The sequence below is a fragment of the Emys orbicularis genome, chromosome 6, assembly GCF_028017835.1.
Source record: "Emys orbicularis isolate rEmyOrb1 chromosome 6, rEmyOrb1.hap1, whole genome shotgun sequence".
Classification (NCBI taxonomy): domain Eukaryota; kingdom Metazoa; phylum Chordata; order Testudines; family Emydidae; genus Emys; species Emys orbicularis.
The window spans coordinates 39,267,431-39,279,639 of record NC_088688.1 but is presented as its reverse complement, the minus strand read 5'-3'; the positions used below and the strand labels follow the sequence as shown (position 1 = coordinate 39,279,639).

General features: G+C 40.5%; 1 protein-coding gene across 3 annotated transcripts in view; it reads right to left on the bottom strand.

Annotated features, from left to right (window-relative positions):
* Positions 1-3,867: 3,867 nt before the first annotated feature.
* KIF2A (kinesin family member 2A) overlaps positions 3,868-12,209 on the bottom strand; it is an 85,451-nt gene continuing 77,109 nt past the window's right edge. For all 3 annotated transcript variants that reach the window (XM_065405971.1, XM_065405972.1, XM_065405973.1), the window contains 3 exons: positions 11,752-11,853; positions 7,857-7,992; positions 3,868-4,139 (listed from right to left, as the gene is read on the bottom strand). In XM_065405971.1, coding sequence (XP_065262043.1) covers positions 4,054-4,139; positions 7,857-7,992; positions 11,752-11,853 — 324 coding nt within the window. In that variant the 3' untranslated portion in view covers positions 3,868-4,053. The remainder of the gene's footprint in view (positions 4,140-7,856; positions 7,993-11,751; positions 11,854-12,209) is intronic.

The following is a 12,209-nucleotide window of genomic DNA, read 5'->3' as shown; positions in this document are numbered from 1 at the left end:
CGGCTTTAAAGAGACAGAACAGTTCTTTTGCCTGGTACAGTCCTCTTAAATATCCAAACTTGTTTGCAGCTGTAGTTATATCTTACTGATAGACCCTGAATTGCATTCAGAGGCAGGGAAGAATATACTACCATTTTCACATAAAAATCTTGCGTAACAATGCAGTTTGACAAACATTGTATGGTGCCTTTAAACTGCCTTAACCATACTGTACACTTAAGTACTCCATCTGTTATAGACCTCAAAGTGCTTTATAGGGCTGGGTAAGCAGTATTCTCCTATTTCACAGATGGTAACGGAGGAGCACAGGTTAAATGTCAGTGGCAGAGCTAGGAACAGAGATCACCCCACTGTCCATACCTCTTTCTTACACACATAACTCTAGGATGTGCAGTAACTGCACTGGCTTTTCACTTAAAAACTGCATACATTAAATACTATAACCTGTGTACATCTAGTCTCAATAGAGATCCATATACTTAAATATTTATCTCAAAACTGTATAAGAGTGCTATAGATCAGATGATATTACCAGATTACTATTCCAGGCAAGCAGGAGAGGCGGTTTCTTGCATAAGTTTCCCCCTTACATCTCCCTTTAAATTCTTAACATTGAATATAGGCAGTAAGCTTTGTTACAATGCTAGCTGCATTATTCCATTTTTGTTAATGAAACTTACAAAATGTTCCAAAAAGGTATTTTAATATTTAACATTTCCTAGTTCTAAAACTGAGTCTTTGCTCATAGTTTGAATTATAGGTTAAGGGCTACAGGGTCACACCATTAAGTAGCAGTTAGACAGTAAATGCTCTTTTGCTAATTGCCCATGCTTAGAGCAGTGATAGGCAAAGCTAGATCAGCCTTGGAACACAGATTCTATAACACCCTTTTCCCCCTACCAATGAGGAGGTGGTTGATGGCCTTAAGTGCAAAATCTGTAAATGCAACAGCTGGAGATGGAGATTTTCAGGCCTGGAACAGCATCTTACAAGGAACAAGCATGTCATTCTCTATCATAAGGTTCTATAAGTATGTATTGCTTCAGAGTCTGGCCAAGAGAGCCTTTATTCACCTTAGGCTAGCACAACAGCCCTCTTCTCCCAGCATGCAGAAAATAAGCAATCTATACAAAACTAGCAACGCCTAGCTTGACAAACCAATCTGCAGCCAGTAGCTGACTGGAGTAGCAGCAGCACTGGTCCCATTTATTTTTTTGGCAGGGAGGGGGAAGGGTCAGTAAAAACTAAGGTTTTATCACACACGCTTTGTTAGGATTTAGACTCTATTCTCTAACTTCCCTCTATGCAAGCTGAGACAATCGGCCTTAATTGGTGTGGTATCCTACTCTTTTAAAACCTCAAATCAGCAAGTGTCCTGATTTCTTATTATAAACATCCACTTGTACTCTTGCCCTAAGTGTATCACCTTTTGGAGAATGTGTTTACCACAAAGATCTCATTGGCTGTCCGTTATAGCAGAATGTTCTTAAGAAGCTACTCTCCCTAAAGTGGAAATACATAAGTGATCATACTTCTTTCCTTTCCATTATTAACCCACATGATTTCTTTTGTGATGTGAGGCCTAGTGTGGGAGACAAGAACTAGTCAATGAAACATTTAGCTAAGAATAATATTTCTCATCAGCAGTGATGAAAGTAAAATGTATTTTACATAGGAGAATTTTAAAAATTGGACATGGATAGGAGCAGGCATATTATCTAAAATACAGCAGATTCATACTTAAACTAGCTGCAGTTTCTCATGAAATTTACAACAATCTGAATAGCATCTACCATTTTTAATTTGCAGTTTGATGCAATAATCCATAATGAATCACATTTAGATGACATTTCAGAGGATCTTAAAACACTATATGTATTGCAAGACTCTTTACAGGTAGACAAAAAGGTTGTGACTTGCTGAAGGAACACCACCCACATTATCTTGACCTCTTGTATATAAATCTTCTACATGATATGGCTCAAACCTTGAGGAAAAGTGAGATTTAGATTTATCAATTCAGATCATTTTAATTAAAACTTTTGATTTAAGAAGCAGGGAATTCTTTTAACCTGCATCATCAGTTACTATGAACAGAAACACTTTTGCTAGTTTTACTTATCTAATAAAATTTCCTCTTAATTTTTTGATGGATTGCATTCTTAGATGAATGCAGTGAAAGATCAGTACATTTTGATATAGCTGTTTAAGAACTGAAGTCAGTGAAACAATACAAGTCTGTACAGGATGGTTATTACAATAAAACAAACACCCATTCTAGCACCATGTGCCTTTTAAGTATGATTTTTTTTTTTTAAATCAGATACATCTAATTTCAATAGATGTGATCACAAAGTAAATTCCTTCCCAAAGCAAATGCAAGTTTCATAGAAGTAACTTCTCATCTCTAATTGATGTTTCATTGTTTAATTTATTAAACACATTGTGTAAAATCTACATTGTTTTTTCAGCTTTCATGTTTACAGATAGGAGCTTTTTACCATGATGCAACAAGGGTCTCCCATAGCCTACCTTCCTATGGGAGTTACAAACATTAAATACTGAGAATCTCTGGCTCATTTAGCTCTCTTTTCATTGCCTTCCCTTTATTTCCCTTCAGTCCCAGCATAAATGGGCTTGTGTTCCAAAAAACAAGTTTAAAACCATTCCTAGGGTCTGCTGATATTAACTCATGGAATCTGTCCTGGAAACAGGGAGAACTCAGAGAGGGCTACAATTGTTTGACAAAAAGTTCTTACATAAAAGGGTTTTTTTTTCTTTTTCTTTTTCTTTTTCCTCTTTTGGACACTGACTGGCAAAAATAACTCAAGTGCCACCACCTAAAAAGTGCTGGATACGTATGGTGCTATTTGTGAGACTTCAGGTACCTGTGGGATTTATATCGCATTATGTAGAGTTTGTGCAGCCTATTGTGCAAATCCAAAATGATAGATTCACCCCACTTTTCAGCTGCTGGCACTGTACAAAGGGAAAAATATGCATTAGCTACTTTCTTTAAAGCAACAGTACTACTCCATACAAACTATCTGCAAACTACAGTTAATGCACATGTAAGTTGTCATGCTAGTATGTGAAAAGGTATTTTGTTTATGCTATTCACTGGATCCCTGAACTTTTATAGTCCTCCTACCCATACGTAGAGATCAGATTGCACCTTTATTCTAGACAGCATTTATCACACTTGTACACATACTGTATATCTGTATTATTCTAACATACAACTCTCCTCCATACTTAAATGTTACCTTTTATTATACATCAACTAATTTATATTGTTCTTTACAAAGAAAACATTAGCATTTTATAACCATTCTTTATGGTATTCAAATAAATCATGATTCCAGATTTCTACGAGGATGGAATGTCCAGCTGCTGTACATCCTGTGAAATGAACTAGTCACCCAAAAAAAAAAAAAAAGCTCACACAACATTAAAGATGTACACACAATAAAAGTAATTTACATTGACAAATAAGGAATGTCATTTATTAAGGCTGTGCTTCAGAAAGGACATTTAGGATCAAGTAGCCTTCATCAAGGCACAGAATGGGAATAGGTTAGCACAGCTATCTCTACAAGAGAAGTTATGTACAATCACTGATGAGGTGTGCATGCACGCAAACAATTTAAAACTGCACAGCTGGTCTTTGTAACAAAATTGAACATCATTAAAAGGAAATAGTGAAGTTTTTCAAGTCCACAGTTTTACTTCATTATTAAAAAAAAAATGGCAAAGATTTCATAAAATTCACAATTTGAATAAATGAAATTTTTTAAACAAAGTGCTTCACAGCTCTGAACCCTGCATGGTTGTGCTGTGCTGTCTGGTCTAGAAGCATTCTGGAGACATCATTGAAGTGTTTCACACAAAACTGAAAATGTCATTCAGGTGAAGGAGAAACTGGACATTTCCACAGAGACTTCAAAAGTTTTTACGCTTTCAAGTAGTTGAGTTCTTACAGCCACCGTCTCATAACAACTGTATGTTACAGCAGTAAGGGTTCGGGGGATCCATTAGCAGCAGAGGCCCATTTCAAAGGGCACGTGGTCTCTTCGGATTGATCTGTTTACTGGCCTGTTCCTCCTCTTGTAGAGCTGCCCGGAAAGATTTCACTTTATCTTAAAAAAAAAAAAAGAAAGAAAGAAAGAAAGAAATGCCACTGTGCTTGTATTCAGTGGGTGTTTTGTAGGTAAGTCTTGAGGGTGCAAGTATTTCACCAGCAAAGAGCACAAAGTTGTTGCATTCCTCCATACATGTGAGCAGAGGCTATAGACAACAAGGAGCCAGGGAAGATAATGGACATGTTTGAGTACATAAGCTCAAGTGTAATACTCCCTATATAAACAAGTTTCTTAGCAACCTATTCCCCTCTTAGGCCTTACTCCTGTTTCTAGGAAACTTCACAGTAGCACATTCAATGCAGAGTATGCTTCCCAGGCACTCCCTGTCTGTCCTTATCAGCTATACGCACAAAATCTCCAACTGAGCAGTACAGGATTAAGCCTCTAACATGTTTCTACATATTAATGCAACTTCCCGTGCTATCTTTAAAATCTCTGGAATTGGACTGGAGACCATTCTTTATACTGACATGACTGATTTAAACATCTAAATGAAAACAATACCATCCAGAATCCACTATTTTCCTGTAACCCAGAAACGGACTTTTGTGACTGCAGTTACACAACAAATGGAGACTTCCTCCACATTTATTTATTTCACTGCAAAACTCCAGAGAATTAAAGAATACTGGAAGAGAAGGGTGTCTAAAGGTAATTCTGTCACGATCTTCCTTTTCGCACCCTACAACACAATAATCCATAGATAGTTACACAGCTCCATCTACCAAGAAACAAGGAGAGAAGCCTGTCAAGTTGGGGCCAGTATAGAGAAACTAGTTCCAAAATCTCTGAGCAATAAACAAGAGTTGGAGTACTCATCACCATGACCAATACCCTCCAAGGGGAGGAATGGGAGAAGTACCAACAATTACTGGCAATAATTTCCTTTTCCATCTCTTGTTCCCCACCCTACAAAGAATTCATAGTCAGCAAGTGTACCAGGCAGTATGAATAGAGGCAAGTGTTTATTCTAAATAGCTATGCTTGCAGCACCTTATTTCAAAGGCAGCCTGTAATGATTTTGAAAGAGAGTGGAGTTGCCCAATTTGCTGCTTTACCAAAGCTATTGTCAATGTCTACCAACTTCTCTTCCTCAGAGGAAGCAATGGGCTCACAGGTGGCACAAGGAAAGTATAACATTCTTTTGTTATATCCGTTTGAGTTACACTTAACCCAACATACAGTGTTAGAGCAGGAGCATTAAATATATAACTCATGGGACACATCCAATAAATGCATTCATGTGGCCTGCAGGACATATTCAGATTGTGCAAAATCTAAAACTGTTTTCATTTTTTTTTTTCTTTTTTTTAAAAAGGAACTTCCCAACATTATGGTTTCAAAGAAACCCAATATATCCAAAACTAATGACTCAGAGGTGTACATTCACCCCCATTACTCTCACTGGAGTGACCAATTATGCCATGAGGAGTGGCTCTAGATTAGATACAGTTTGAAGAGACAGTCTGGGGCACTGAGAAGAATCTGCATTCTGATATGATTGAAAGAGAGGTTGAAAACAAGCTGCAGAGATGAAGGCTTCTGAGCTGAGAACACATTCGTAAGCAAGAGCTGTTCATAGCTGGATACAGATCTAAACTCTGGTGGGCAGACCTAGAAGAGTGACAATGTGAGAGAAGCAGTCTCCCCAGCCTCTGATATGCAGCTGGGAAATAAAGCAGCAGTTGGGAGTTAACTGGCAGACTATTTATTTCTCTCTGCCTTATTTTCCCTTTTCCTGCAATTCCATTTAGACAGTTTCCTTCCTTTGTTGTTTTGAATGGGCTAGGACAGAGAGATAGACAAAGAGAGAAAAAAGCTGGAGGACTGAGCATAGGTTCCAGACTTTCAGGATCCAGGGGGGCAAAGTGAAGAATTTTTCCTCTATACTGGTACTGACAGATTATTTGCTTCCTTGAGCCGGTGTAATGGAGCTATAGTGCTCTCTGTATTGAACATGGGTTGTAGGACAGAGGAAGAAAAAAATTCATAACAATGTTCAGTTATAGCTCATTATTGTTAGTTAGTCCTTTTGATGTATAAAAACCCACAGCTAGTAACACACACATAAATAGGGGTCTACTTAAGTCACGGAGAAATCACACATTTTTCACAGGTTGGTCATGGCATACATAGCAAGTTTCACAGATGTGTAACACATCTGTGAAATTTGCTATTTATGCCGTGACCAACTAACGAAAAATGTATGATTCCTCCGCAGCATTTCTCAAACTGGGGGCCCGACCCAAAAAGGAGTGTGACGTTACACTCCATATTCTTTATGAAAATATACTTATGATATGGATAGGACATAACAGATATACTTTATGCAAGATGGCTCATGTAAGATATCATTGGAAAGGTTATGATTTACTGAATGTGATTATCCAATTTGTATGCATGTATCATTTCTGTATCTAAAGTTAGGAATATGGACTATGTAACAATTACAGCTGGGTATGTATTTGGAAGACACCCACCAGACAACAGGCCATCAAATTTGATGGGCCATCAGGAAGAAACAACAAGACTGTGAAGATACTAATCTTTCTCCTTCCTGCGAGGTGTCCCGGAACTAGCTGACACTACTAGGTCAGGTGGTCCTGCCACCTGGTACTAAACACTACCTTGGACTTCTAGTAATTTTCCACTCACAGGAAGAGGAGGTCAAGTTTGGGAAACAAAAGGCTTCCCGCCTTATGTAAATTCTATTTAAGGCTGGGAGGGAAGGCATTCCAGACTCTCCTCCATGGCCTACCCAAGAAGGAGGACTGCTGAAAGAACCTGAAGGGACAAAAGAGACTAACCTGAAGGGAAAGGCAGGGGTGAGTCCAGACTGAGACAGGGGTCCAGTCTCTAAGAATAAATAACTAGAACTCTGAGCTACAGAAATTCTGCATTCTGCCTAATTCAACATTTAGGGTGAGAAATTACTTTTTGTAATCTGTTTCTTTCGTGAATCAAGCTTAGTTTGTGTGTTTTGTTTTATTTGCTCAGTAATCTGCTTTGTTCTGTTTGCTACCCCTTTAACCACTTTAAATCTGCCTTTTATAGTTAATAAATTTTGTTTTCTTTATATTAAACCCAGTTTCTGTAACTTCTAACCGGGGAGAGTGGGGGGAACGCAGTTGTGCATATCTTCCTCCACACTGAGGGAGGGGGCGAATTTATCAGCTTACGTTGTATAGATTTCTCTACAGCGCAAGACAATATACCTTTGGGTCTGCACTCCAAGGGAGGTGGACACCTGAGTGCTGGGGCAAGTCCCTTAAGCTGAGTCTTCCAGAGAGCTATGTCTGTGTCTTTCTACAGCTGTGTGTGGCCCTGCCTGTGTGCGTATGCTAGAGGAGGCTTAAGAGCCTGGCTCAGCAAGACAGGTTAAAGGGGGCCCATGCTGGCAGTACAAGTGGCCTCAGTGGAATCTCAGCACATCAGGTGGCATCTTGAAGGGGGGCAACCCATCACAGGGAGTTGCAAGCTTATTAGGGGGTCACGGTATTACCACCCTTACTTCTCCGCTGCTGCTGACGGTGGCACTACCTTCAAAGCTGGGCACCCGGCCAGTAGCTCTCACTCTCTGCTCTGCCTTCAGAGCTGGGCGACTGGAGGCCACATTTCATGGGGGAGACCAGATTCCACTGTCTGTGATGTGATTTTCACAGCTGTGAATTTGGTAGACCCCTACTCATAAATGGACAAAAAACACAGTCTTACCTCGGAGTTCAGTCAGAATGTCAATTTTTTGTTCTAGGATTGCTTCAAGTTGTGTAGCATAAGAATCCACATCATAATCTACTTCTTCAGCCATCTCTAGAAGAGCTTTTTCATCTTCCAACCATCGAATAGATTCCTGAAAAGACAAGAGATGCATGACAGCTGAATGCATTAGCCAGGAGACAGTCTGAAGGCAGACAGCTGAATTCACAAAGTCTTTCTGCTTTCACAAAGCTAGTTATACCCTTTTACTAGACAAACAATTTCATGAATTGTAACACGAATTCACTTCAGTATCTGAATTTTTGTTTTCTATGTAGCAAAACTGTAGGTTTTTAATATGGTTTATAATACATGGTTCCTTCATTCCAATGGCTGTGTCAGGAACCGCCAAAGATAGTGGCCCCAATTCTCTGCTACAGTCTGGAGCACTCAGCATAGCTGCAGGCAGGGGGGAAAATCACTGCTCGATGCCATCTTTGTAGCCCTAATATAAGGACACCATGCACTGAGCTAGACTGGTGATGCAAGTATGTGTGGGCTGCCCACAACTCCAAGGGACCATTCGAAGACCCCGGGGCACACCCCCAAGCAAGCTTTGTGGGAGGGGCCTGTGCCATAGGAGCCACTACAACAGCTCCATTCCACAAGAGGATTCCCCTACATCAGGGGTTCTCAAACTTCATTGTACCACGACCCCTTCTGACAACAAAAATCACTACACGACTCCAAGAGTCAAAAAACTCTGGGATAGCTCAGTGGTTTGAGCATTGGCCTGCTAAACCCAGGGTTGTAAGTTCAATACTTGAGGGGGCCAATTAGGGATCTGGAGCAAAATCAGTACTTGGTCCTGCTAGTGAAGGCAGGAGGCTGGACTCGATGACCTTTCGGGGTCCCTTCCAGCTCTATGAGATAGGTATAAGAGGGGGGACTGAAGCCTGAGTCCGCCTGAGTCCCAACGCCTCAGGAAGGGAGACCGAAGCCCAAGAGCTTCAGCCCCAGGCAGGGGGCCTGTAACCTGAGTTACCAGGGGAGCTAGCGAACAGGAGCGGCTAAAAGGGGAGTTCTGCGAGGGAGTTTAGAGGGGAAGTGTGGTGGGAGGGGAGCTAGAGAAACTTAACATTCTTTAAAACTTAAAGCCAAAAACACCCCCCAATAAATACAAAACATCAACCAAGGAACGAGCTTCAGGAGTAAAAAGATAATGCAGGCAAAAGTCCAGCAACAGAGTGGGGGCTATCCAGTTTATTGCACCCAATGCAGCATGTATGATTACTTGCCCTATGGGCAGGTAGTATATGTGTGCATTCGGTGCAAGGAGCTCCTGGCCTTCAGAGACTGTGTACAGGCTTTGGAGACCAGAGTGGCTGAACTAGAGGAGCTAAGAGAGACAGAGAGGTACATAGATGAGACTTTCCAGGACACAGTAGAACAGACCAACCCCCGGTCTGACAGCCTCTGTGCTGTTGAGGAGGTGAAAGCCTCAGTGAAGAAGAACATCCAACTGGAGCAGAGGGAAACGATCCCATAGTTGCGACTCACCACGACATCGTCTGGAAGGAATCCACTGTTGGAAGACAGGATACTGGGCTAGATGGACCTTTGGTCTGACCCAGTATGGCCGCTTTTATATTCTTAGGAGTCCTGCCACCCAGGGCTAAAGCCCTCAGGCTTCAGCGTTGGCCCCGTGTGGTGGGGCTCAGGCTTTGGCTCTGACCCCGGGCCTGGGCCCCACCAAGTCTAAACCAGCCCTGGCAATCCCATTAAACTGGGGTCTTGACCCACTTTGGGGTCCCGACCCACAGTTTGAGAACTGCTGCCCTACATTGAGGAAGACCTCTAGGGGCTGGTTAAACCAGCTTTAGGGCAGCTTTCAAACACTCTGGAAGTGCAAAGCTGCCCTAGGGCAGGGGACAATGGGGTTCACTGGCTTAAACTGGTCTATTCTGGAGACTACCCCTCTCCCAATGAGATTCTGCTGCAGCTATGATCAGCAGAAGCACTCCAGATGAAAACATACCAGCTTTCTCTTTTAAGCTGAAAACGGGGTTCTAGAGGATGGACCCACAACATTGGAATGAATTCTTTCCCTGTCCCCTATTCCAATCCTCAGTAGCCCAAACTGTTCAATCTTCAGGGCACACCACAAAACTCATCTACCTCAGGCTTTTGGGGAGGAAGGAGCTAGACAAGAGGTACAATTTTCAAAAGTGCTAAGTGACTTAGGAGACTAAGTTCCATTTTCAAAAATGACTCATGCAATTAGTCTCCTAAGTCCCAGTGGCTTTCAATGACAGTTATGCTCCTAGCTGGCTACATCACATTTGAAAATGTGACACTTTTGAAAATTTTCCTACAGTCTAATGTTTTGGGCCCAAGGTGAAGTTATTTGTATCCGCTGTGTTTTTAAAGTAAATTTGTCAAAGGCCCTTACAGCGCAGAATAGGCGCTTGATTAAATTGTTTGGGCAAATCAAAATAAATACATTTCCATATCTCTTCTAAAACCTACTATTAAGAATCTTAACAAAATATACGTACATCACCTTAAAGCTTTTTAAAAATACGTTATCTTTCAATGGCCATGAGGATTATTCTAATCAGACAATCTGCAAAGGAATATTTTAATAGGGAATTTCTAAATACTCATTTCCCCCAAAAGATTACTAAATTGAGCACTATCCAACATAAAGTTGGCAACATTCTTTAAACAAAACACAAAGCTCAATATTTTTAGGGGATTTCTGTAGTAAGAAAATCAGGGTTAACATATTACAACGTACATTCATAAGACAAAATATACCCAATATACAACATAAAAAAATCCCACCACCATCCATTCATAGGAAAAGTGTCTGGATCAGCAAAAACTAGGAAAGAATGTAAATGTGGGAAGTGCAATTTCCGCAACTAAGCAATGTAGCTGATGCAAATCAACCCTGTCATAGTTAAAGGTTGTCCACAAAATGCAGTACCCATCTTACCTACTGAACAACGGGAAGTGGGAATCCTTGGCAAACCACAACCCAGAAAAAGCAGATAGATGGTCAACATTTTGCTCAGCATAACCAGGACCATTTCTTTAGGAGCAGGTAAGTCAGGTTTCTAGCCTGCCTGAAGACTTTTCTTTACCTGATCTAGAGGCCTTGAGAGCTGGCACTTTATTCTTACTACTCATTATTTGTATTACAGGAGTGCCTAGGAGCACTGGTCACAATCAGGACCCCATGTGCTTGGTGATATTCTTCTAAATGGAGTGGCTTGTGGTGAAAGAACCAACCTACCTAGCTCCTGCACAAAATAACTAGTCATGCAACTAAGGTCTGTGTGATGAAACTGGCCTCTGAATTAGTTGGTCGTAGACACTGATGGAGGCATCCTTGTCTATAATCAGCCTTGGTTTGTACATATAGTCTTTTGATTAGACAGTCAAATTTCAAGCTCAAATTGTGGGGTTAGTGCCAAATAAGCTTCATCCCCAAAACACACAGCCACTAACACTGGAAGGCATGACTAAAACCAGAAAGGAACCAAAGCAGAAGAATTAACTCAATACTAAAAAAAAAAACAAAAAAAAAAAAACCAGTAACTGCTCTATGGTAACGAGACTTCTTTAAGACTATCAGCTTCTGAAAAGAAAACAACAGAAGTTACACTGGGTTTCACAGACAATATATCAGTGTGCTTCTCCTCTGCCACTGTGACAAAGGAGTTTGTGCTTGGGGGACATGGTGTATTATTATATATGATTCTGACTCTGTCTTGCCCGTGAGAATTGTGTTTAGAAATCTGTGAAGGTATGACTGCACTAGTATACCACGACATCTTCTGTCCCAAGAGTTTGAACTTCCCTCTGGCCAATGTGAGCTATTTGATTAGTACAATCAGTATTTTACCTGGAAGACAGCCCTGTGGTCTTCTACTACTTGCTCTTCCATTTCTACCATTTGTGACACAGCTTCATGGAAAGTAAACAACTGTGGAGAAACTTCTTCCTCCTTGAAAAAATAATAAAGTTTATTATTCTGTGATGAATTTTGCTTTAAAAATAATAAATTAAATAGGTGTTTCATCCTATCCCAAGATAAGAAAGGGAAATATATAGAAAGCTGTACTGCTGAAAAAGGGACTCAGGAGTGTACAATTTTCCACTTCTTGCACCTGGCTATACATTATCAGAAATTGGGGGAAGGGAGGGGGAAAAAGTAGCAAAACAAATGAAATTTCATTTATTTTTCATCTTTTTTGTTATAATTTTCCAAGCAGTTCTTCTACTGAGTAACAAACAAAACAAAACAAAACAAGAAGGAAACATGGAGTGGGAACCACAGAAATCATTAAGCCTATTCTTTTT